We start from the raw sequence: 27,215 nt of genomic DNA, 5'->3' as shown, positions 1-27,215 counted from the left end.
GTAAAGTAATTTTCATCTATTGAGTATTGCGATTTTTTTTAAATTTCGGACACCGATCTTTCAGAAGCCTTCGTAGTTGCACCAGGTCCGTCACCCTCGGGCTCAGATTGGGTACCACTTCTAGTACTGCATTTGGTCCCTCGGAAGTACAAAAGGTACCCAAGTTTGACAGATCGCAGTACACTTTTCACGGCATTCTAGATTACCTTATGAGCCATAAAATTTTGGGCAACTGCAAGGAACATGGAGGTCTTTAATTTGTCTTTGGTAGCACATCGGGTAAGTTTAAAGTAAAATTAAAATATTAATGGAACAAATGCTAATTTTCTTCTTTCATTGTCAGAACCGATATGCATCACACACTATGCCCGATTTTCTCGGAAAAATATCGCGGATGTCGACAACACCGGCAGCAGGAACTGTAGCGGATGTTTAGAATGTGAACCAGATAAGCTGAGCCCAACTGTCGGAAGAAGCGCCCCGGGCTTCAACCGTGGAAGCGCTTCGGGAAAAGACAACATTTATGCTGCACGGCTCCCAATTCAGGGTAAATGCCTTACATGCCGCTTAGCTGGATCCTTTCGGCCGCTATGGGATTTTATACCTACATTTGCGCTATATCTTGGAAAACGGATATGTGTTGCAATAAATAAGCTTATAAAGTAAATAAATTCCGAATGCTCCAAATTAAATTGTGATTCGATTTTGTTCCAGACGAAAAAGAAAAACAATCCAACATGAACCATATTACCAAATGTTTGTTTTTATTGTACGATTGTACCTCAACTATAGTTCCAATTCTCCGATGGTAAATTTTTCAACCTTACTACCCGCATAATCATGAACCATATGTGTACTGTTTCCTAAATGATTACAACTATTTGCAACAATACCAGACCCATTTCGTATAACATGCAAAATAACAATAAATGTACAGTACCAGTAACGGTATTAACAGTTTGATAAATAGTAATTGGAAAAAATACAATATGGGGAATAGGCAAGGGGTTGATCACTTTTCCAATGCGCATTTAATGTGCATCAATTTGCATCAAATGCATTTTTTCTACATTTACATCAACTTAGCATTGACATCACTGTATCATCATAGCAACATAGAAATACGACATTGTTTGTTGTGAAAAAAATTGGTCAGCTACAAACTTTATTAATAAATCAATAAATTGTAATCATAGATATTTTAACCATAACATTTTTATCTTTTAGGTCATCAATTGAATCTGAAGCAGACATGATTCCATCCAGCCATCCAGCCAAGCTTTTAATAAAATTCATGTCAAACAGAAAATTTGTTGGGATGACCTAGGGGGATGATCTTTGTGAAATACGGTCTATGCATTCGTATGATATGAGAATTGTAAATTTAAGAAGAAATATAGCAATAATGAACAATAAAGTTTCTATAGGAATAGGGGACGTAATCATGTCTAAATCATCGAATAATTTACTGCTTCATAATCCCACAAGCCTACATGTTGCTGGAGTTCTGCGAAGTCGCATAGATCAACTTTTCGCATAGCATATACCTAACAAAATTCCGACCATATGAAAAAAATAAAAGTGAATGTCCTGGAGATGTGAATGTGCCTGAGTCACTCAGTCTAAGAATAAGTGTATTACCGTCAATCTTCGCCACAGAAAAAGAAATGTTCTGCTCTAATTCTAAGGGTTGTTTTGAGGTCCATAAACTCTAAAAATTGGTCATAATTCACGTACAATGGAATCATGTCTTGTATTTTAGATTACCCATGTGTGAGAGAGGATCCTTCCCGGTCAACCAGTTGATGATTTTCGACAACGATCGATACCGATTCGTTTTGAATCGTTGGCGATCGCTATCGTTGGACAAAGATCTATAACAAAATTGTAAACCTAGTTGGTCGGGTTTGCCTTTATTCATTAAATGTTCACTGATATTGTAATCCACGGATCTATCGGATCTGCACCACTTTATGAAAAAATCCTCGCACAATAGATCTTTATTTGCAGTCTGCTATTTTGAAATTCGCTTGAACTACTCAAGGGTATGACTGATTCCTCTAGTCCCGTAAACCCGTCGTTTTGGACTTCAAAGCTGCAACAAAGAACAGTTCATTATATACTATGCAGGACACAGGATGTGACAGGATAAAAAAATATTCACGGAGAGCTTCAGATTTCCTCAATTAATATCCGCTACTCCACCGTCAATATCCGAGTTTACAAAAAATGCAAGAGAATATAGGACCATGATGTTATGGGATACGCCTGCAAAGCACTGGAAACTTGCCAACAAAGCATTAGATTTTAATTGAAGTATTCATCAACAGTTTTAGAGATTGTTGTAGTATGTGGTTGAGCTAGTTTGACACATCAACATTGATAACAGTCAAACATTATAGCAATCCATGGATTAAAAAAGAACAAGTACATTTAAATGCATTTGAATGCATCCATATATTCTGATATATCAAATGCATCAAGAGTGATCCACCCCTTGGGAATAGGCGGTTAAGTTATGTTACCATAAAAAATCGTCGATTTTCCCGAACAATTTTTTTCGTTTACAGTTTGCTGAATGGTTGATTTACTATCCATTTCTTGACAATAGGGTCCTAAAGCCATGTCCCAATTTTAGTGCCAAACGCTTAAGTTTAGGCCAAAAACACATGTTTACTCAATTTTTCAATGTTTTTCATTTGTTTTAGTACAAAAAAATTTTGTTTTATGTTTTTATAGATTTTGTCACACCCCTTGGTTTAAACTCAAATTTTGGGTGTATTTTGTTTTCCGTGTCCCTTCCGAAATGTCAGATAGGAACAACCCCAGTGTTAAAACTAAAACCCCTGTGGTATTTTTGTCGACTAAGCGAACGTCAAACACGATCTCAAGTGTCAAGGTTCATTTATGGATCCAAATTTTAAATCAAAGTTTCAATATGATATATCCGTTATTTCAGCGGGAAAAATTGCTAAAGTACACAGCAAAAAAAGTTGTTGAATATTACATCGAAACTGCTGCAACCAAGTCATTCCCTTGGTTGTGGAATATTACACAGCCCGACGTACTCGCGGTCTATTGGTGTAATGAAAGCGACCGATGTAATTTTTCCGATGTAATATATTCGACGTACAAAATACGATGTAATCGATGCGGTGTAATATAAAAACGATGTAATCTTAGCAATCCCAAATCCCCCGTGCGAAATAAAGCGATCCCAAAATTCTGCTCAATGGTTGAATAAAATTGCTTTTTAATCTTTTTTCGCTTTTAAATAAAGTTTATTATGTTAAATTGGGTTTAACCCACAGACTAAGTTATTGAGTCTTAAAATTTTTGGAATCGATTAAAGCAATTTAATCAACCATTAAAAGGAATTTGATGGTAGTAAGATATGTTTCAAAAAAAAAAAAAAATAAATAAATAAGTTTTCATTATTATTTATTCTATTTTTATTGCTTTAAAAACGTTTGAATAATGTAGTATAACGACTGGAGCGCATCAGGTGATAGGCGGGTTCTCGGCAGTGGACAGAGATTAAATTCAGGTAGTGATTAGTTTCCTTCAGCCAACAGTGAAATGAATCGCAGAGCTCGTTCAAGTTTTTTGTACCGATCTAAAAAAATAACAAAATAATATATTATTGAATTATACATACATATATATATAATTTAAGTATACTACAATAGATCAATATATAATAAACATTCGAGGTAGTTGTTTAAACGGAAGTTCTATTCGAATGTTTTACGGAAATATGAGTTTTCAAGGTTTTTTCTTTGCTTTGGGGAACTCTTAGATGCAAAGATTCAACAAACCCGCTTCAGAAAACCCTCTGGCAAATTTAAAAAAATTCCTGGTAATTTGGAAATTCTAGAATTTCCTCGTCTAGAAATACTTTTTTTTTTTATTGATGTACAAGGGGGTCAGGGGCCAAGTCTCCAGCATAAGTTTAAAAACTCACACCTTCCATAATACACCGGGGGTTTTGGAGTTTGGGAAGTAGGCAACGCAACATCTTTGACCAGAAGGTTCTTTAAGTTTTGCTTTTACTCTAGACTTCCCCTACACGTATGAATGATGCAAGGTCGAAAGAACATGAATCAGTCATACATATAACGGTAGTGAAGTGTTTTGCCTATGGATATGTGAAAGGAGGGATTTTGTGTGGTGTTTTGTAAATCGCTCTGTGGAACAAATTTGTTATTAGTTAAATAATAAGTTCATTTGATTTACCTTTCAATTAGTATTCAATGGTTACAGAAACTTTATACTTAACAAAGACGTGGAGTGCAGCAAGCTAGGTGGGCGGATCAAGTGCGTAACGATTTGGCGAGCGTGGGGCAGAACCGAGGATGGAGAGATGCGACCGCAAACCGACGTTTTCTCGGCCATTACGCTGCCATGATAAGAGATGCCTTTCCTCTTCGATGAATTATTCCTCGAAGCGGGTTAGATATGAAAACAAGGATAAAGAGAGAAGGAATGTTAGTGATTGTTACATGCTCTATGGCAGTATTGGCGTACATTGAAGTCATACAAAATTAGCTCTTTGGATTCCCACGATAACAATCCCTGAAACTAATGATAAACAACAAAAAATGAATCCGAAAGAGCGAGAACCTTGATGTTTCAATGTATGACAATCCAGCTTTATTGCATGTGAGAAGTTCTTGGTGATATTCTCACAACGGCCATTCAGAATGTTTCGACGGATGTAGATAAAAGATCATTATGATGAAATTAACGCGACGACATGTTAGTAAACTCAAAACGATTATTATATTTGCAACTGTTAATTAAAATAGTTAAGCAAAGGGTCGGTTATCGCATATAACTTTATAGATAAGCAGCAGTAAAGCACAAATGCGAATCCATCCCATCTTCAAATGCACAACACTTCATTCTGGAACTTTAGAACGTCCATGTTGTAACTTGTTCACACAAGAAATCTGCTTCGACCGAGTTGGCAGAACGCGCCCATACCCCTTTCTGAACCAAAGGACAGGGAACTAATACCACGATACCTTAATTACGAATAAAAAAGCTACTTCTATGTTATTTCCACTACTACGCTCACGATAATTATGTTATGATCGTTGGAATAAAAACGATAGAGGTTACTATACTACATAACAGAAATACTACCCAAAGAACGCTATTGTCGCTAGTGTTGGTGTGATAAATACAAAGTAGTGCAAAAAAGCGTAGAGGATTAAATAAGTTATTAATTACAGCATTTTGTTCAACAATATTATATTATATTATAAAAGATATTTAAAAATGAAACATTTCAGTAACAACAGTGCCATCAGTTTTCTAATTATTAAACATACATCAGTAACATTACTAAACTATCTCTAATACCGCTACAACCTACCTTACTAAATAACGCAATACCGTAAAATGTCATAATTCAGAACATTTTGGAATATTTCTCAAAAATCGTAAATTAGTGTTAATGACAATTTTAATTGGAATTATGATACATTACAAGCATATACAAATAGCGGTATGGACAAATTTCAAAATTTTTCTTAAATTTCGATTAATTTTGGACCAAATATGCGGATTTAGGCGATGCGCTGAATTACGGCACCTTACGGTATTACTAAGGTAATAATTACTACATTGTTAGTAAACCTAACATAAATGTCTATTTTCAATGACCTGTGAGACGCAGAGACCACCCGCACCCACTCTTGCGCCTCGTGGTCTACTGAAAAAGATTTATGTATATTGAACTAATACTACTATTAGAAATAGTGCTACTGATGGAGGTGATCGTTGGTTTCCCAGTCTTGTTAGTGATTTGAGTGTTAGTAGAGACTGGTAGTGAGCCCTGCCGGTCCCTCCAGCATTACGCGTAGTTATCTGGTGTTAGATCATGCGACAGTAACTAAACTCATGCTGAAGGTGTGATAAATCAAGTGTAAAATATATTTAAGCATTGAAACACATGTCATTATTTAATTTAAAACTATTAGACTAGCTTACATTTTATAAGTTATAATAACGATTATTTTCGCGATCAATATATTAGCATTAGAGTAATTTTTCACAATATCAACAATATGCAATCACTTGATAAATCACTGTCAATCCCATCACCTAAACGCAGGGGAATTTCCTCGTCTAGAAATACTTGAAAGTATTTCGCAAGGGATTTATCTTCTGGGAATTTGGTTGAAATCTGTTTCAGGTTAATTTTCTCTTGAAAAACACTTTGGGAATTCTACTACATTCCTCTTCCTTCTTCTTCTGATATTCTAAATCTAAATATAATTTTAATATTTTCAAAGACTCTCAAAAAATCCTACAAAACTTTAGTTTTCACCACAAATTTCTAACAACAATTTTAAACAATTTAAACAACACGCAAATGTTAATCCAGAAATACTCAGTCTTCTCACATGGTTCGTAAAAGCTGTGAAATTTATTTTTAGTTTTCTACGACTGTTTTGTAAATCTGCAGTCTTCACTAACTATTTTAAATGTTCTAAAATCATTTGAAAGTATAAACACAGACAAACAGACGTAACACTTAGAACAAATCTCGATCAAAATCATAGTCACGAGGACATGTACGCCCAATGCTAAAATTAGTGTGATTGGCCGACAGGCCAACAGATGGCGATAGTGTGTAAACGTCAAACGCGAACAAAAACGATGCGAGCGCTGCGGGTGGTGGATTAGCCACCTACCATATTTTTGAATCGACCGTTTAAAAGGTGGTCGATGGACAATGATGAGAGTGTGATGTCTGTTTGTCTGTGGTATAAAGATACTGATGTTACTGGTGTTGGTCCGCATGAATTTCCCAAAGGAATACCTTATAGCTTTTTTCGGGAGATTGTGTTTTTTCCATGAGCTTCTTATAAAATTACATGAGGGTTTTTCCTGACATTATAGAATTCCATCAATTTTTTCCACAAGACTTGCTTTTGACTTTTTCCCGCAATTCCTTCAGAAACTTTTCTAGATGTTCCATGAGTTTCTCATATATTTTTAGTGTACTGTTATCAAATTGAATTTATATAAAAAACAACATTTCTGTTATTGATCCAATGTTTTTCTGGATTTAATTATTTAATTCGAACCAACAGTTACTTTTAGAGTTGTTCCATAAGATTACCAGTTTTATTTTGGTAAATCCAGCAAGAGCTTCTTCATGAAATTGTTCCACCTAGAATAAATTAAGTATTTAGGATTTATTTTTAATTTCTTTTGAATTTTCTCCATAACAACAATAGAGGAGTTATTTTTTAAATCCTGTCAGGCGTTCCTTTTGAAATCCATCCATACGTTTTTTTTCCTTTCCAGGTTATTTAGCGATTAAAAACTCACAGGTTTCCGTAGCTTGATCGAAAGAGCAAATTTTACTAAGTATAGCACAATTTTATTGTTTTTCAATATCTTAATTATCACATACGAGAGTTCCTAATGAATTGTTTAAAATGATTATTTTGATTTTGCTCAGAATTTGAGGATTTCTTCAGGGATTCCCCAGAATTTTTTACAAAGATTTTTTTTTAATTTCTCATTTTTTAATTTCTTTACAGGCTTCAGATTTTTCCTGGAGCTCGATGTGAAATTGCTTTCGAACTTGAACAAGATATTATATTTTCGAATTTGTCAGGGTTCCTTCTAGAATGCCTACAAGATGTTCTGGTGAATTTGTCCAAAGGTTTATCGTAAATTCCAGCTGGAGGTGGCTCATGAATTTGTTCCATAGGCTACTTTTGGTATTTCTCAGGGAATTGCTTCTTAGTGGAATACCGGATAATAAATGAAAACCAAATTTAGTACTTAGTACTAAACTTGTATCTGTCAAAGGATACACATTCTAGTGAAATTAAATTGTATAATACTAAATTCAATTTTTAATTTCTTTCTTTATCTTTATTTGAGTGGCTTTTCGCCCTTGGCAAGTTCGCCAAAAGGTTTTCATTTATTTATTTTCATTTAATTCTTCTCAAATTCCCAGAAATTCTTTCAGGAGTTTCTCTTGGAATAATTCTTTTGGATTTTTTTTCACAATTCAATTCAGGATTTTTTTTGAATACCTCCAGGAATCCATTCACAGTTTTTTTTTAATTCAAGATACGAGGAATTGTTTGAAAAGGGTTTTCATACAATACCCTGCAAGTTTTTTTATTTCTTCCACGAGCTTTACTTTTACTTTTTTGTATGAAAATTTTTTTGAAGTCTAATTTTTAATACCTTATGAAATTGCTTAACTTTTTTGGAGAATACGAACTAAAACTACTCATTATCAAATATTTTCAGAAATCCCACACAACTGGTAGTGAATAAGCTTCTTAAAAGTTAAAACTAGAAAATATATTTATTTTGCATGCTTCCAAAAAACGAACACACTGGACCCACATAAAAAAGCAGAAACCAAACAAAGATATAACATTTTTATAAATATTTCACAAAAAATCCAACCAGACAGATATAAGATATTTCCTAGAGCTTTTTTTAATTCCTCTTGACATAACGATTCACTTATTTCACCATCGGGTATTTGCCCTAAGATTCTTTCAGATATTACTTCGAAAATTTCTTCAGGAGATCATTCAATGTTTTTATTTGCACAGCTCCCAAGCAACTCTTTCAAGATTTTCGTTCAAGATACCTTTGGGAATTAAGATCCTTCTTTAGAGCAGTGATGATGTCCCCAGCTGCCAAATAGCCATGCTGAAGGTAACTGGGTTGGATTCCCGGTTGATCCAGGATCTATTCTTAATGGTAATTTTTTGACTTTCTAGGGTATCTTCGTATTTGTTATGAAACTTTGGAAAATAAAGCTCTTAATAATAAACTTTGGAAGTGCTCTTAGAGAACTAAGCTGAGAACCAAGCTCTGTACCGTAGGGATGTTATGTCAAGAAGAAATCCTTTAAGAATCAAACCTGGTGCTTGGGAATAATTCCAGAAATCCTACAACAGGAATTTCTTCAGGAAGCCTTCCATAAACTATTTTAAAAAATTCTCAAGCAAAATCACAAGTCCTTCAGGAACTCATCCGTTGATTTTCCTAAGATTTCTTCCAAGATTTTTTGTAATAATTCTTTTACAAATATACGATTTCTTAAAATTTCCTTTACAATTTTCGTTATGGTTTTCTTTAAGCTAACTATGCTGTTCCGCTCAAGAAAAGTAAAAATTTCTGCCCAAGAAATGGTCAACAAATTTTATACAGTGAGCTCCATTTGAATTGACATTTCTTTTCAACTGCGTTCTGCGTTCAAAGAAAAATGCTTTGAGCATTTCTTGCAAGAAATTTCCCACGCATCGAGATAGGCGAATACTTTTCTGTTGAAGTTCATACTTCGCTTTAAGATTTTAACCAAGAATTTATCTTAAAATACCTTCAGATTTTGTTTCACACAATTTATCCAGGAATTGTTCCAAAAATGTCTCAATTATTTCTGAAGAATATTCTAATTTAATTTCTGTTGAAACTTCTGAAAAAATTCCTAATGAACTCCTGCAAGAACCTCATAAAGAAAGTTTTGGAGGATTCTCTAGAACTTTCTAAGATAATTATTGAAAATAATCAATCAAATATCTGGATTTAATATATCCAACTGAAGTGTCTGAAAGAACTCCTCGAACCTGAAGAATTATTAAAAATTGCTGTATTATTTGCTGGCATAAAGTCTTTTGAAGAATCCATTGGGGGCTTTACTAGAGAAATTAATCAATACATGTTTGAAAGTACCCGGAAGTAATTTCTTCATGTAATGCTGAAGAAATTCCTAGATAAATATCTGAAGGAACTTCATGCGGAGTTCTTGGTATAATGTTGAAGAACTCCTTGAAGAATTCCTAAAAGGTTTCGTAGAATAATCCTTCGAGAATTTTTGAAGCAACTCGTGGAAGAAACTGTAAATGATTTTTTAAAGAAATGGTTACAAAATGGCGATATTATTATACGCAATTAGGGTTGTTATGTCTATTATTATAAATCATATTATTAGGAAGATTCTAAGCCCAGGCTGATTCAACACCAATAAATTTCTTTTTGGGTGTCAAAGAAAAATACCCAAAAGAATTTCTAAAAAAATCTGCCTCGCGGATTTTTGCTAGAATGCCTGCAGAAATCTTTGAAAAATTACCTATTCTCTTGAAAAAACGTTACACAAAATCGAGCTCTTTCGTGTTATTTTCACACATTCTGAAATTGTGCTGATTTCTGATTATCTTTCGAACTTCACGACGCACAGAGATTAATGAACTGCTTCTTTATGTGTCATATACTTTTCAAACATAGAGGAAGAAATAATCGCAGAAACATATTTTTTAGTATGTGTTAAAATTACACACCCAATGTGTTGGTCCACAAGAGGTCGTTTTTGACAGTCATCAACTCATTTTTTTTATATAATCGATCTGAGTGTAGAACACCAACTAAGGGAATCGCAGTAATAATATCTGGAAAAATAACTAGAGGATGATCCCTAGAAAAGTGTTAAGATCCCTGTGAAAGTTTCTAAATGAAACGTTGGAATATTAAATAATTCCCAGGAGCATTTTTTTCTAAGCAATTCTTAAGAAAATGGAAACAAAAAGTAATATAATATGGGAACGAACTCCTGAGGCAGTTGTTCGAGAAGGCCAAGCTGTGGGTTGTGGGTTTGAATCACACCGATCGAGGATGTTTTCGTAAACGAAATTTCTCGACTCACCAAATGGTAATCTGACAAAGGAAGCTTTGAGTTAATAACTGTGGAAGTGCTCATAGGAACACTAATCTGCAACTTTTTCGATTTTCCATACAAAATGACCAATTTTGATAAACTGTATCTCAGTTATTTATGGACCGATTTGAACGAAATTTCGGCAGAACATCATACATAACTTGAATTTTAACATATATTTTTGAGTGATTTCTCTGTTAACTAAACATATTGAATGAATAGCTTCATGGTATCTTCAGCAAAGTTGTAGATTTTGATGAGATGAACAAGTTTGCTCAAGACAGTTTTTGTGTAGGGCTATAAGATTTTGAGATAGAGTTTTGAATTTTTCGTCGAAAATTACACTTTAGTTCAACCGTTATTATAATTATATTGCCATTGCTTTGAAATTCACCCAACATCTAATCAAAGCTACTAACAACAGCAATCAATTATCAAAACTCATCGCTCCCTGGAAAATACAATCCCAAGCTCAGGGAGAATAGTCAACGGGCCAAATATGAGAAGAATCTTCGAACCCTCCGCAGGCCGCACAAAATGCGACCCGCGGGCCGTACGTTGGGCAGCCCTGGCTTAGACTGACTACACCTATCAATGGTTGCTATTCCGTGATTGACCGAAGTCAGTTAAGATGCACAAAGAATCAACTAGAAATTTGGCTGGGATTGGCCATAATCTTCTTCAGTGTGCATAATTCAGTGCCTCTATTTTTACATGGTCAATAACGGCCACGTCCTTGCAGTCAGGTGGGATTGAGAGAAGCCATGTTGGTGTGTTACCTTTGCTATTTGGAGACCGTCTTTACCTCTACATCTCCACAAAGTTTACTGGGTGGGACATTTATTAATGGGTTAGTTGGGTCACAGGATTCACTTTGATAAGCGATTAGACCATGTAATATACATACCAAAAAAACATCTCTGAGCAAACTATACCGTCAATATTAACGGCACCACATTATTAAAAACTAAAAAAATAAATAAAACCACTATGGCAAAGGAACATCTTACAATCCTAATCCTTACCACAACTGCTCGTCATAAGCCTCGTTGAACACATTGGACGAATTCCTCTGCAGCTCCTCAATCTCCTTCTGCTTCCGACTGATCTGTTCCAGCCGATTCTGCTGCGACCTAATCCTGTCCTGTTTGGCCCGTTTGTCCAGCAGCTTCTTATAGGCCTGCACCCGCTTGTCTCGTTTTTTCACGAACACCAGCGAACGAATGTCTTCGTTTCATACTTTTCTGGCCTTCTGCTGGACCTTTTTGTTCTTCTCGTAATAAAAAGTCGAACTTCCGTCTCGTAGTCGTTCTTCGAATTGCCGAACTTCGAAATATCCTCAAAATTCTCCTCGTTCTCCACGAACTCAATCTCCTCCGAGGCTATCGTAAGGAACACTTCTCCATACACGGCGTAGAGTCCTCCCTAATCATCCCGAAAGCCTTGTAGCAGGAAGTCGTTGAATACTGGAACATATCCAATGAATTGTTCTCATAATTTGTATGTCTTCCGCGCAGAATCTGCTCCCGATGATTATTGCACCAGGCCCGTTCCTAAATATCGGACAGCACATCGTACGTCGCGTCGCCTGGACCAGCAAAAACTGCAGATCCGCTTCCTCCAGATTGTCCAGGTTCTTGTCCGGGTGCCATCGTAGGACCAACTTGCGGTACGCTTTCTTAATTTCAACGTCGTTGGCGCTTTGCTCCACGCCCAGCAACTTTCAAGAAATGGTCCCACGAAACACGCGAAAGTTGCGGGAGAGAATTTTTTTCCGCGAGATGCACTTTCGACAAGTAACTGCCACAAGAAATGGTCCAGGATTCTCACATATCTTACTTCATTGAAATATAAAACAACGCCGTCAATGATTTTCCTGCAAAGAATGATTAAATTAATCTAGATAGTTTAATTAGAATGCAAAAAACTTACCAAAAAACAGCATCCATCGTTTGCGGCAAACTGAAAATGGCCGCTCGCAAGGCCGAACACAACAAAATCAGAGCAGTGTTGCAAGATTTAATATCGCATTTCAAAAGCATGTGATGTCACATCGATTTCGTGTGATTCTACCCAATGTAGTGGCAATCACTTGGTTGCAGCTGTTTGCGTGTAATATTCACATTTTGTTAAGGTAAATATTACACATATCCAACGTAATGAAAAAACTGAATTATTTTTTTATGTAATTTCAGAAGGATGTAATATAACATCGAATTGGTGTGATTGTGTATCTGAAAAACCCGATTACATCGGATTTTTTTTACATCAAAGGTATTACATCGAGCAATATTACATTATTTTTTGCTGTGTAGTTGCAGTAACATGCTCTTTCGTGTTATCAAATGAAAACAAGATTTCATTAAACATTTTAGGACCCTATTCTACTGTTCATTAAATAATGCGGGAATGGTTGAACCACAGACAAACAGACGTAACACTGACGAAATTTCCATCGACCACTCATTTAACGATTATTTCAAATTCGTTATGTTACAAATCTCACAACCAGAGGCACGCGCATCGTTTTTCTTTGCGTTTGACGTTTCACACTACCGCCATCTGCCGGGCTTGTTGCACGAAACACCTTTTCGTGCAACATGCTCACCAGATGATGATGGTGTAAAATGGGCGATGGATTTTGAAGAAATTTGTTCTAAGTGTTACGTCTGTTTGTCTGTGGTTGAACTATTAAAAATCATTGGAAATAAATACTGTATGTGTAATTATTGGTGTACGGTGTTTTATGGTATTTTAACCCTATGCTGAATTGTACCCATACGTTCATACCATTTCAATGATTTGGGGAAAATGAATCAAACAACTTTAGATTTCACATTGTCCCATTTTATAATATTTATTTAATCTGTTTTATTTTTATTTTGCTTGGATCGTTATTTATTCTTTCAAGTGGATGTTTCTCTCCAATGATGCTCCGGCTGCAGAATGGCGGATCAGCTGACGTCGTTTGATATATCTGTACTTTTTAACATCTCAGTATAACGCATATTTACCATAGTTGATTTAGGGCAGTAAAGTGGATTTTGCGGAATAAAGCATATCATCGTCGCATCAGCTTTTCCGAAAAAACGCATTCACTCTTCAAACATTTGGTTCCTTCTGGAACATGAAAAAATACCTTGATAATACATATATCAAGACCCAAACGCTTCTGCTTACCGTCAAGACAAGAATGCCATCGTTTTGTGGGTGGAATTGATTCCATCCAATCTTATAAGAATAAGCCCAGCACTTCAGCTTTAAAATTGTTTCACTATGGTTTGGTACTACGCACAAAGTCCATTTCCTTTTCGGATTCCTCTAGTTTCGCGTTCATTTCCTGACTTGTTTTGTGCTGTTGCCAAATAATTTTTTGTACACGAAGACGTCGCGTTCGATTAAATTACACTACAGGTAAATGTACATTTCCAGGTGAATAACTCCACGAAAAATAAAAATACCGACACTAATCCGTAAAAAAGCCATGATTTTTTTTACTTTTTGAAAACAAAACATATGACAGCTTCGCTAATATAATGAAAATTGGTAAGCACCCAACCATCACCAATACCAATAAATGCTACTGTTTTCCAAATTGTTGAACAAATGTAATTAATGGTGAAATACACACATGTGTTAGTGTGTTGTGCAAACAATTTGAGAAAAGGTTACGATACGTTGCTACCATTTATCTCAAATTTTCATGCTCATATGGTGTAACTGTTTTTGCACAGTACAATAAATTGTCACTGTTCGGTTTAGATTGAAGAATCAGTTTTTTATTGTTAGTTTAGTTGAGGAATAGATTCTCGTGCACATTTTCAAAGTGAAAAAATAAATACTCACACGTCAGTTTATATGGCACTTTCATAGAAGCACGCACCTTGCATTCAATGTACAATCCAACATAATGCGTTACATGTGCGTTACTTGTTGGTTTTGTTAGCTACGACGCCATCCAATATATGGCAAACATGGTGGGAGAATATTTTGGTGTGACAAAATTATTTAGGTGTGAGTCTATAAGAGGGCGAAATCCTCAATATTGTCTAGAGCAATGATTTTCATATTGTTCAACAAAAAATCAACTGTTTTGGATACACTAACCTTTTCAGATAGAATAGATTTACTCCCGCATAAACAAGAACTATATCAGTACAGTTTCCCGAAAGGTCCACAACAATTTGCAACAATATCTGAAACATTTTGGTTACAATGAAAAATAACAATATGTCCGCCATACCCGAAACGTTTTTAACAATTCGACAAACGGTAAATAGGAAAATCACAATGTGGGGAATAGGCGGTAAAGTTATGTAACCATTTGAAAACGTCGATTTTCTCGAACAAAATTTCTCATCAACAGTTTCCCAAAAGGTAGATATACTGTCCATTTTCTGGCAAAATTAATGTAAGCCAAATAGTTTTGATAAATTTGAACCATATGTTTCTAAGGGAAATAATTAACGTATGCATAATTATTAGATTACGGTGCTTTATTGTATTTTTACCCTATCCCATACTGGTATGTAAGTGTTATACCATAAGAATCGAATATTTGAATTGAATTCATTAAATAAGCAATGATGAAACAAATCAATACGTGAAGAGAAAAATAATGTTTCAACTTGATCAACTATTTACTCAAATCATCATAGTTCCTTAAATAACTGGATGTTTCCGTTCCACACCAGCAAACCGTTGTCCATGTAGAGTCGGGTCATCTGATGCCGCTTCTTGGCTAATTTTTCGTTGTACAGTTTGGTGAATTCCTCCTCCATCCGGCAAGCGGCATCGCTTTTGGTGCGCAGTTCCTACGGGGATTGGGTTTGAACCAAACATTCAACAGATTGGCGAAATAAATGTACTTACTGGGTCGATCGCAGTTGTCATGTTTTGATGTGAATTGCTGTTTTGTAAATATAATTTCAGCTTAACTCGATTGTTTTCCTTCGACGGCAATCGGCGATTTTTTCTTCACTCAACGCTAGATTGTCGCTCACAAATACCAACAAAATGTAACTATTTGTCGAACTGTTAAAATGTAGTTCAAGATTGTCAAATGCAAATGTGTGAGTGTGTTGCACAAATTAAAACAAAAACAATTTGCCGAATGGTGGCGTAATGTTTCCACCATATCTTGCTTGAATCCAACCACCCATATAGTTTAACAATATCAGAGCAGTATCATATACACGCTAAGAAAATAAAATACTAGTTGGCATAAATACCATTCTAAAACCATATTCGGTCTATTCACCCCTTGGAATGCATATTTCTGGAATATGATTGCATAGTATAAAAATCGTTTAATAATCGTAATGCTTATCACGCTCCTATTTCTATACCGCCGTTATTCTTTTGTTTACAAAAAAATCTGAATCAAATATATGTGAAGATGAACTGAAAATTCAATACGAATAGAATAAAACAAACTATATCCCATTTATTTATTTTATCATCATGTTCGTCATTAAAATAACATGTTATTCACTTTGGATAATACTAATTTGAAATGTACACTCTCATACTCATCTTCCCATCGTGTTCCCGGACTCCTTTGTTCTAGCGTATGGTTCATCTTGTTTGGTGTCCATTTTAAGATCCCCTGCCTCATGGGAATTTTGCCGGATGCTGGGTGGAAACTATCCTGTAACCGATTGAAAACATTCAACCACAATTCATGAGTAAACATACAATCTAACTTACCATACGTCGGCCTTTTCATCGCTTTTAATCTCATCGTCCTCCTGGAGGAATCTTACTTTTAGGGTCGGTCAATAAATCGCCATTCCGGACGGCGAAAAATGTTTCCGGCGTTTCTAATACGTTTTGGTCACTACCGCAGGACTGAATTACTTCAATCACGGCTATTTTAATTTACTTCCAACTGCCCGATCAAGGAGAAAAACTTAATATTCACAACCACACAGGAAAATTGTTCCTCCGGCCATCTTGGTATACCGAAACTGAAACAAAAAAAAAATCGAAGTCCCAAGTGTAGCAACAAGCAACACAAATACATGACAAAAAATAATTTCCAAATATGCATCGTCTAGTATAAAAAATATATTGGAAATGCATAATTAATATAATTTGTATATAATAAACACCTTAAATGAAACACAAATAATAAATAGCAATCTAATTAGTATTTTGCATTTTCTCCGTGTATTGTTACTGATAGGTATGGGTTAATCATACTGTTTGAAATGGTGAACAGCTTTGAAGTCCATATGGTTATACATAAAAGCAACTATTTCTGATACATTAACCGTACCTGTTACAAGATGTGTATTGTTCTTAAAGTAAGACAAACTGTATTTTGCTATGCGGGCTGTTCTGAACATTAGACAAACTGTGTTTTTCTATGCGGGTAGGTATGCTCTCTTTGTGGTTGTCGTTTGAAATTTGCTTGAGAAATAATGATTTTCGGAACGGTAAAGGGCTTGTTCATATATTTCATAACGCTTAAATTGGTCATTTTGGACACCCACCCACCCCCTCGTGACGCTTTTTGTATTGATACTTTACATTTTTTGTATGAGCCGTAACAATGTTCGGACACCCACCCACCCCCTAAAGCGTTCCCGCATAGAAAAATACAATTTGCCGCACATTCCGAACAGTAAGTATCTTATAATTGATAAGGTAAATGTTTCACAAACAGTTGCTATTGTGTTGAACAATATGAAGCACAGAGTGAATAACTATAAAATGTTGTTTAAGTAATTCATACCAAACAGTAAAAATATAACTTAGTGTGCTGAAATTGTTCAACTACAGTTAACTCTCCCTTACTCGATATTCCGTATCTCGATATCGAGTTAGAGAATCATAGAAAAAGTTGGTTTTCATGGCTAACTCGATGGTCCCTTGGAACGCAGTTGCACTGCTTTTGTGTTCTGTAAGTCGATACCTCCTTAACTCGATGGTCCCTTCAATATCGAGTAAGGGAGAGATGACTGTATATTGGAACGAAATTTCTTTCGATATTGTTGAAATGTTTTATTCCCTTTTGTCGAATGGTTTTACTGCATTTACTATATATAACTTATTTCCTACAGTTTGGCAAACAGTTGCCCGCTTTGGTATTTGTGAGTGATTTTCATTATGCACGCATGAAAAATTATTAGTAGCTGTATGCTAACAAAAATAAATGTTAATATTTTTATTGAAAAAATAAGCACATGTTTTTACAAAATTGTTGTTACATATTCCTCAAACAAACTCAAACTGTGTTTGATTTATAGACAAAATTTAAAAAAATAGAAAAGTAAAAATTTATTTTGATCTAAGTATGAAAGATATACAAACGCTGAGTTGATGTTTTTTAAGCGTGCATTTTCCTGCACAGATTTTGCAACTGCCAAAGAAAGACGAAAAAATGAAAACAAATTGAAATCTTCTAGGTTCCGAGATTATTTTCGGTTTCAACGTTCCAGAGGACTTACCAAGCGGTATTGCTGCTTACTTCCAATGCCGCGCTGTTTGAAGGACATACGAAACGTAAGTACTTAATCGTGGGTCAAAGGTAAAACAAAATACCGAACATTTTCGTCAATTGCAGCTCAATCAAATCAAAGGCTGGAAAAGGATAGTAGGATAATAGTCGTCAAATCATCGTCCCACTGCTCTCAGGTAAAAATTAAAAGAAATATTTGTCAACTCAAGTTTTAAAACTTTTTTCTTTTACAATGCAGTTTCTCGAGAACCGGACCAATTTCGACTCGGAAGTTGCTAGCAAGCACCACAAGCCAAGGAAGATGCCAACCCTTCTTGAATTCGTCCTGTGGAAGCGGAAACTACGAGCAACGTATTTTGGACAAAAAAGCTGTGATTCTCGTTCGTCACTTTTAATTTGAATAATTCCTGATATTTTATTGCAGGCATAGTTTGATTATATTTCATTTACATATTACAAAAAAAATAATTTATTTCAAATATTTACAGTGAGAAATAATGTAATAGAAAACATTTATCACCAAATTCGAATTATGTTTATCTTAATGTATAAACGTATCAGTACAGTATAGAATATAAACTACCGTAACTTACCATAAATAAACAATTACGTATACGTTATTTCTTTTCATTTTTATTTTATAGTTGTACTATTTTATAACTGTTTGCGAAATCCACCTGCCCGAAAAAACGGACAATATATCCGTCATTTGGCAAACTGTAAACGACAAATTTTGTTTGAAAAAATCGACGTTTTTGAATGGTTACATAACTTAACCGCCTATTCCCCATACTGTTATTTTCCTGATTACAATTTCCCAAACAGGCAAAACCGTACATGGTAGGGTTGGTTTATTGTTATGTTTGATGTTATTAGAGCATCTTTAACGGGGGCGACTATTTGGGTGATTAAAATGATCACCCCCAGAGTTGTCATTTTAGTTTAGTCACTCATTCTCACACCGGTGGCTACCATATTTAGTAACTCGTTACCGTACCGGTCGTTGCTTTTTGGGTTAACATATGAGTTGTGAAAATAATGGTGATCAATTCAAGGTTGGGAATTTTTGTAACTCTGCTGGAATATCTATTATATTCTGGTGCGGAATTATTAGAATTCCATCGGAAATTTTTGAGATTGTTTATGAATCCAACTGGATGCTAATTTGATTGGAACCCTTGCCAATTCTACCGGAATCCTTGTAAATCCTACAAGAAATATTGCAAATTTAACCGTAATTATTATGAATCTGACTGGAATCCTTGGGATTCCGACTGGAATTCCAGTCAGAATCCCGAGGACTCTAATCTGAATCCCGAGGATTCCAGTCGGACTTCCAAGGATTCCAGTCGGATTCCCAAGGATTCCAGTCGGAATTCGGAGGATTCCAGTCGGAATCCCAAGGATTCTAGTCGGAATCCCAAGAATTCCAGTCGGAATCCCAAGGATTCCAGTCGGAATTCGGAGGTTTCTAGTCGGAATTCTAAGGATTCCAGTCGGAATTCCAAGGATTCCAGTCGGAATTCGGAGGATTCCAGTCGGAATCCCAAGGATTCTAGTCGGAATCCCAAAAATTCCAGTCGGAATCCCAAGGATTCCAGTCGGTATTTTTATCAAAATCTCTTTCCATTCCAGTCAGAATCCCGAGGATTCCAGCCGAAATCCCGAGGATTCCAGTCGAAATCCCGAGGATTCCAGGCGGAATCCCGTGGATTCCAGTCGGAATTCTAAGGATTCCAGTCGGAATCCCAAAATCCCATAATACTCCAAAATCGATAAATTCTTACGAGGATTTTCGAATATTTCATAAACTTCTATCGGATTTCCAATAACTGCATCAGATTCCTACACGGAAAAAAATTCCGCGGTTAAAATTACTATTTTAGCTGACTACGCCCATTCTTGAAACTACCATGGAATTTCAGACCAATTTACTATGTTTACGGTACACCCCACCACATTACTGGTACGTTTGACAGAAATAATTTACAACAATCTGATTTCGACTACAGACATGGTAAAATCAAGCGCATTTCTGGTCTGCTGAAAATTGCCGGTGCGAACGCTTAAGTTAACCCCCTAAAATGGTAGTTTTACCGCACAATTTTTTTGCGTGTAGTATTCTTATCAAAATCTTGAAGGTTTACCCGAATTCCCAAAATTTTGAAATTTCTACTTCATGCGCATCATGCATCTGATTTCCAAAACTTCAACCAGAATTTCATATCCCACACCGTATGCTTGAATTCAAATCGAATAGCAGCGCAACTATCGCGCTGCTAAATTTGCTCACCCGATGCTTTCCGAAGGCAGCGCTGTCATTTTGCTACCCCGGTTAGCAGCGCCCGGTACGGATCAGCGTAATGATACTGCGCTATGTAATTTAGTTTAGTCGCGCACCGTTACGGCTGCTCTTAGGAATTATCGCGATATTGTTTTACATTGTAATAGGCCAGGAGAAGTGGATGAACTTGTCATTCATTTTTCTGTCAAATCTCATACAAAATCTACTTTTTCTTTGACAGAAATTCACTCTAGGTGAACCACTTCCCCTGGCCTATGGATAGTTCGTGAAACAGTAGATATACGGTTCATGATTATGCGGGTTATGAAATATGTGAATGGGCCCAAACATTCTTAACAACCCGTTGTTCGTATGTTCGGATCTTGGAAAACCTTAGCTGTTACAGTCGAAACATTACCCAGCAATAGTACGCATATGGTCGAATGTACCTTACTGGGAATGGTTGAAAGTGAACTATAGACCATAGTGGTTTATGCGCTCGTGTACATACACGATACATGTCACCAACACTGCTTATAGATTGCTGGTTGAAAATATAAATAAAGATCAGCTGTTCCCAGCAAAATCAAATGCCAGTATTTTCAACCAGCAAATTTGGGCATGTGTTCGTGACATCGCTCGGCGAGAGCTCAATACTCAGTGAGGTTTTGATTTGGATTTATGCGGGTTTTCTGTTGAAGTGCATACTTCGCTTTAACCTTAACGTTACGTGATTAGCGGACGCACCCCGCACTGTCTTGAACCCCGCACTACAAAAAAGAAAAATTCAACACTAGTGTTGCCCGCGTCGAAACGGGGTGAGAAAAAGGGAAATCGCAGCCAACCATCAGCTGATACGCAATCTGTCAAATTCTGCGGTCCTCTTCATTCTCCGTCGTCGTTTTGTTCCGCGGATGTCGTTCATTTTTGTGGTGTGTGAGGTGAAGCGAAGTTTTTCATTCGAATCCAATCGCCGTTCCGTTCGGTTGTCCGTCTCGCAGAAGCAGCAGCAGCAGTAGTGTCTGAATCCCGTTTTGGCTGCTCATCTTTCAGCAGCTTCAATCCGTGGTTTTTGAAGTTTTGCGTTCGATTCTCTGTGTTGTGAATTCCGTCTCCAGATCTTAGTGGAAGAACAAAGTGTAGAAAAGATTACCCGAAGTGATAACCCGTTTGAAGGTCTTTTTGATCATTTTTTTTGTATGCCACTTCGTAATAAGCCACCCAATCTCAGTCAGGAGGATTGCGTAGAAGAAAGAAAAAATCTTGCGTTTTGTGATGGCGAAGGTTTATGACGTTTGTCGTGTTGTCAAAAAAGTCACAAAGATTATTTCGATAGGATAGAGGAGTGAATGATATTCTGCGTTTTTGTCCGGGAGTTGGAATCCGGATTTTACGATCACAGCTGATCTGTGAATAAGAAGAATAAACTCAGTACCCGGGGAAAGATCCGCGAAGAAGCGAGTGGAGAAGCGAGAAATCTTTTTCTTTCCGGCAGCCAAAATGTAAATTGTGCAAAAGAAGAAACCCCCAAAAATTGGAGCGCAGAGTCGAATCGACGAGAAGAGATTGTTCTGGTGGTTGTGCGCAAAAAACGACGACAAAGAGGAAAGAAGGAAGATTGGGAGTGAGTTACGGAAGGCGTTCCTCGAAAGGAAAAAGTTTGTGTTGAAGAAGTTTCTGGCCGGAGCGAAGAAGAGTTCCAAGAAATGTCCCAGCCGAACCATTTTCAACCATGGAAACAGAATCGGCCCCTGGGAATTCCGCCGAACGTGGGTGGTAATAATAGCTATGGAAAGTTACCGGCAGTGGCCCATCAGAATCCTCCCCAGACGGCGATGCATCATCATCTCCACCAGCAGCAGCAGCATCCACAGCATCCCCTGGCCGTAATGATGGGCTTTCAGGATCCCCAGGAACAGGGAATGGGGATCCAAAGTGCGGCCACGTCCTCGTCGACGTCGGTCATTTCCTCGTCCACCGGACCTCTCCCCAATTCCTCCGGGGGTAATTCGGGTCAGGGAGGAGGAATGGGCGACTTTCTGGCTCAGTTGGGTGCCAATAAGTTGATGCTGAACAAACTGAGCGCCAGTTATGGGTTGGGAAGCCTTCCGGTGGGAATGTCATTGGATCACCCAGCAGCAGGACAGCACCAGGCGGCGATGCAGAATCAACTCTCGCCCCTGGATGACTGTGCCAATGACAAAGAACGAGAGGTCCGAATTCAGCAGATCTTCGAGAATGCTATCGGGTGAGTTCAAGTTTCTATCTGTTCGTGATTATAGTGGAAATAGGAGGAAGGGTATGCAAATTGATCGTCTTCTTCTAATTCTCGCTTTGTTCGTATCGCGATTACTTTGAGCCTTTTCGGGACTTCTTATCTGGTCCGCCCTCGCAGCCCATTATCGTTCGATTTTTGTTTGTTGTCGTAAGAACTTGTAAAGTCATCAGTTCGGAATAAGATGTTCAAGCGTAGGGTGGTGCTTTATGTGATAATTCCAGCGTTTTATTTTGTCGGTTGTTCACCCTTATGAGAAGGGAACCCTTTAATAAAGCAAATCATGATGATAAATCTTTGAGCTGTTATGTGGAGTACCTATAAGTAGATGAAATAACCGAATTTAGTACTATATCATTTAATTCCACTAGAGTTTGTATCGTTTGACAGATACAATATGCGTATTTCGAACTCAACTGTAAGACCGTCTTCAGTGTCGTGTACTAGACTCGACTTATTTTGATTCCAATCAGGGAAATTATTTTGAAGCAGTAATTCATGGTAGGATATTAACGACAAAGGATTTTTGCTTCAAAACCCAGAGCTAACCATTATGTATTTGCCAGAAATTTGAATATTCTCAACGATGGATCATTTACCGGAATTGCTGTTCCTCCTACTCATCATGCATGTATTGATTTATCACTTTGTTCTAATAGTTTTTAACATTCCTTTCTTCTTGCAAAATAATTGATGATCCTTACGGTAGTGACCATTTACCTATTTTGATCGAAGTTTGTAATAATGATAATAGACAATCATCTAATGAATCCCTTAAGCCTGATTTATGTAAAAATGTTGATTGGATAAAACTTTCGGATCTTATTTCATTTTCGTTAACTCATTTTGATTGTTCATTATCTCCACTTGAAAATTATAAACAATTTTTTGCAATTCCGTTGCAAATCAGCCTACTTTTTATCAAGAAAATGGACAACATAACGGCCTACTTTTCCTACCGGAAGAAACAGTGCTGAAAAGTGCTACTTTTCAGCACTAATATCAGTATCGAAAAGTACTGTTTTAGAAGTTGAGTGATTCCAAGCAACAGCACCAAAATTTGGTAAATTTTTTAATTCATTTTTTTCTATTGAGCTGAAACTTTGCACAGTTTTCCAGTTCCATCTAAATCGTCATTTTCCGATATCAAATCTTTAAGTTGAGTCACGACTAACTTTTCAAAAGGGTGTATGTGAAAATGGTTCAAAAATATTCAAAAAGCTGCACAGCAAAAACGGTTCGTTCGATTGTTAGACAACTGAAGAAACAAAGTTAGACAACTAAATAAAGATTCAAAAAAAAATACACACTGTAAAAAAAAAATTTTTTTTGCATTAAAAAACATAATTTTTGACACAAAAACTCAAATATCTCAAAACCCTATCGGAATACCAACGTAATTTTTTGAGGGAAAACGGTCCATTATATTAGCTATCTACCATAAAAATTTGGTGATGGTAAACCAATAAACAAAAAAGTTATGACATTTCAAACATGTCACAATTTTCACATTTAGTAGAAAAAAAAAAATTTTTTTTCGGTGTAAATTATTACGGGAACCGCAGTTTGTTGCTGATTTTATTGTTAAGGGCCTTGCGTGAATTAAACAAGTCGTTTTCATGTATTCATTAGTATTATGTATATTATATGTATAAATATTATATGTATATGTATATATGTATAAATTAAAATGAATTAACAGATTACACAAAAATAAATTTTTTTTTACCAGGATATTTTTTTTTAGAGTATGATCGATGAGTTTCTAAATGTTATATATAAACTTTAAAAGTTTTGGATTTGGGTATGCGTTATGAGATCATGAAAACATTTTATTAATATATATTTATTTATTTATTGTTATTCAATTTTTTTTACAATATCGAACACTTTTGCATCATTATCAGTACAGTTCGAGTATAGTTTTGCTTTAATTTTATTTTCTGACAATGGAATGAAACAGTGAAATTTTTGGGTTCCTTGGATCGTTTTCGCGTTATTATATTGCTCGCTGAGCTCTGATGCCGTTAATTCGTACTCTTCAGTAGTAGTAAAACAAAATGATAATTTTGTTAAATCTTTTTCTTTTCTGCGATTCGCCCAATCAAATAGTTCTTTTGCAGTTTTAATTGGATGCTCACGTTCTTTGGCTAAACTTGCTCTTGTGGCCATGCGCTTTATGGTTCCTCCAATAGCATCACAAGGACCTTTGCCATGTGACGTAGCAAAGAAATGCCATTCTGCATCAATTCCGTACTTTGATTTAAATTGACATAGGCTCGAAAAATTCTTACGGTTTTTGTACTGCGATGCTGCTCCATCAGACATGAAATATATCTTTCTGATTTCTTTATCCTTATCAACGCGTAAAAAGTTAATCATTTTGGCAATGAACAAATTTACAGATACTGAGTCGTGTCTTAAATCTTCGGAAATTACAATAAAACTAAAATGTTCAATTTGCGTACTTCCATTGAAATAAATAACGAATGGATGAATTGTAGCTTGTTGTACGTTCCAGTGATGGGACTGCACTTCATCTTGCAATACAAAGCTATAGTTTTCAGAAAAATCACAAATGACTAAAAATTCACCATCTTGTAATGTATTTTTCGTATTTTTTAAAAAGTGGGATTGCTCTGTTTTAATAAAGTCGTGAGGAATTAAACTTTCTAATTTCAAGCAAAAAAATGACACAAACTCATCTACAGGTTTTACAATAGTTTCTAGGTCGCACCTATCCGTGGTCACCCATTGCTCAAATGATAACTGATCAATATAATTTTCTTCAAACTCAGCGAATAAAGTATTTTCCAATGATGAAGAATCTGGACAATCCGAACAAGATCGTAGATAGCAATTTGATGTAGTATTTTCACACAGAAGACTACCAGTTAACATTTTAATATCCTTTGATAAATTGATTCTTTTCAAACTATGTAAGATTCAGTGGCGATTCCCTAACCTCAACTCTACCTGTTCCACGAATAGAAATTCTTGAATTTCAGCAACAAATTGGCATGTAATGAATTGAGATTTGTTAGAAAGGACGATTTCAATAATTATCTTTTTGATTTATAATCTAAATTTGCCGAAATTGTCATTTTTAGAGTCGTAGAACAGGTAAAAAGTGAGGTTACGAGTCGCCACTGGTAAGATTAGGTTAATATTTTCGTGTGTTGTGCACACACAAACATTATGTGTTCCTGAATTGGATAGAAGCTTGCATTGCCTTGGACGAAGGCTTGCAAATGAGGAAAAACCTACCTTAATATTTTCGCTAATTTCCTTGAAGCGTGTATACGCTTCTTTCAAAGTAGTCATCATTAATCGTTTTTGGATTGCTTGACGCTTTCCATCTTTTTTTACAGATACATAATCTTTTTGGCCAGGCATAGCTCTACTTACTTCATCGTCTTCAAAATATTGAATTATTTTTTCTTTTGTCTCATCTGTTAATGAAGTACTCGACCTAGCATTTTTGGTTACAAGACAGTTATTTTTGAATTGTTTTGCCTCTTTTGCTGTATTTCTATTGGTTTTGAACTCATCAATGGCGTCTTGAATAGACCACGAGCTTGGCAGCATCGACAAAATCAATAATTTTTCTTTCCTTGTCGTGGCTAGATTCGAGAACCTTTGCTTCATATTCATAATTACCTCATCGTAGTCTGTATTTTCCACATCCTCAGGTCCTAATTTGAAGAGGTTTCTTCGTACAGCTTCGTTGATTTCACGGTATTTTTTCTCGGGATAATTGACGTAACCCATCTTCGTCCATTTAATCGGAGTCACTTTTATTCCAGCTATCCCTTCGTTGAAGCGTTCGATGTTGACCTTCTGGATGCACTCATCTTCTGATTGATTTGTTGAAACAGATGTCGCTGATGGTACCGTGGCAAGACTATCTGCACATGGTACTTCTGGTAACTCCTCAGTTGTTGTCGGTGCATCTAGTAATTCCTCAGTTGTTGTTGTTTTCGAACTTCCTGCAACCTGATCCACCGATGATGTACAGATTGCCCGTTTGTCAGCGTTTAAACGGCAGGACGTACAAATGCGTAAATTTGTATTCAATGTAGACATTGGAGCATAACCAGCCGCTTTCAGTTTATCTATGGTGCTTTCGGTGAGATTTCGTAGCTCTTTCGAACACTTTTTTTCTGCAAACGGCCTGCAACAGTTGAGAAAGCGACTACTCATGTTGCTCGTTAGATTTTAATAAACAAAATCACTTTTAAGTTTTTACTGACTAGTTTGGTGTCGTTTGCTTGACTGAAGAAAAATTTTACAATTAAATCTTTTATAACCATAGTGGTAGTATATTTTTAGCTTTTTCGTGAGTATGTTCATGGTATGTACCTATCATGTTTTTGATGTTGTTGAAGTTACTCGCTTTCTCCCAAATATGATTAACAAAGTCTATTCTCTACCAAGGCGGGTCTATACCCAGGTGTAATCAGATTTTAACTTTGTGGAGAAA

The 27,215-nt window shown here is 36.1% G+C and overlaps 1 protein-coding gene and 3 long non-coding RNA genes across 7 annotated transcripts in view; 1 reads left to right on the top strand and 3 right to left on the bottom strand.

Moving 5' to 3' along the window:
• Positions 1 to 3,424: 3,424 nt before the first annotated feature.
• Positions 3,425 to 13,014, bottom strand: LOC5578563. Its single transcript, XR_002502013.1, has 3 exons — positions 12,641 to 13,014; positions 11,734 to 12,584; positions 3,425 to 3,616 (listed from the first exon to the last, which is right to left on the bottom strand). It is a non-coding gene; the product is annotated as an uncharacterized LOC5578563 (long non-coding RNA).
• Positions 13,015 to 13,598: 584 nt separating this feature from the next.
• LOC110678985 lies at positions 13,599 to 13,940 on the bottom strand. Its single transcript, XR_002502109.1, has 2 exons — positions 13,889 to 13,940; positions 13,599 to 13,828 (listed from the first exon to the last, which is right to left on the bottom strand). It is a non-coding gene; the product is annotated as an uncharacterized LOC110678985 (long non-coding RNA).
• Positions 13,941 to 16,129: 2,189 nt separating this feature from the next.
• On the bottom strand, positions 16,130 to 26,432 carry LOC110677882. 2 transcript variants are annotated; one of them, XR_002501254.1, is made up of 3 exons: positions 26,393 to 26,432; positions 16,418 to 16,677; positions 16,130 to 16,358 (listed from the first exon to the last, which is right to left on the bottom strand). It is a non-coding gene; the product is annotated as an uncharacterized LOC110677882 (long non-coding RNA). The 2 variants fall into 2 exon arrangements; XR_002501253.1 differs by lacking the exon at positions 26,393 to 26,432 and adding an exon at positions 16,822 to 16,866.
• LOC5578565 overlaps positions 21,329 to 27,215 on the top strand; it is a 55,265-nt gene continuing 49,378 nt past the window's right edge. For 2 of the 3 annotated variants that reach the window (XM_021849655.1, XM_021849656.1), the window contains exon 1: positions 21,329 to 22,705. In XM_021849655.1, the coding sequence (XP_021705347.1) occupies positions 22,164 to 22,705 (542 nt within the window). In that variant the 5' untranslated portion in view covers positions 21,329 to 22,163. The remainder of the gene's footprint in view (positions 22,706 to 27,215) is intronic. The other variant, XM_001663905.2, reaches the window with a different exon arrangement.

Source organism: Aedes aegypti, chromosome 3, assembly GCF_002204515.2.
Source record: "Aedes aegypti strain LVP_AGWG chromosome 3, AaegL5.0 Primary Assembly, whole genome shotgun sequence".
Lineage (NCBI taxonomy): Eukaryota > Metazoa > Arthropoda > Insecta > Diptera > Culicidae > Aedes > Aedes aegypti.
Note: the sequence above shows the minus strand (reverse complement) of the source record. Positions and strands in the feature narration are given on the sequence as shown.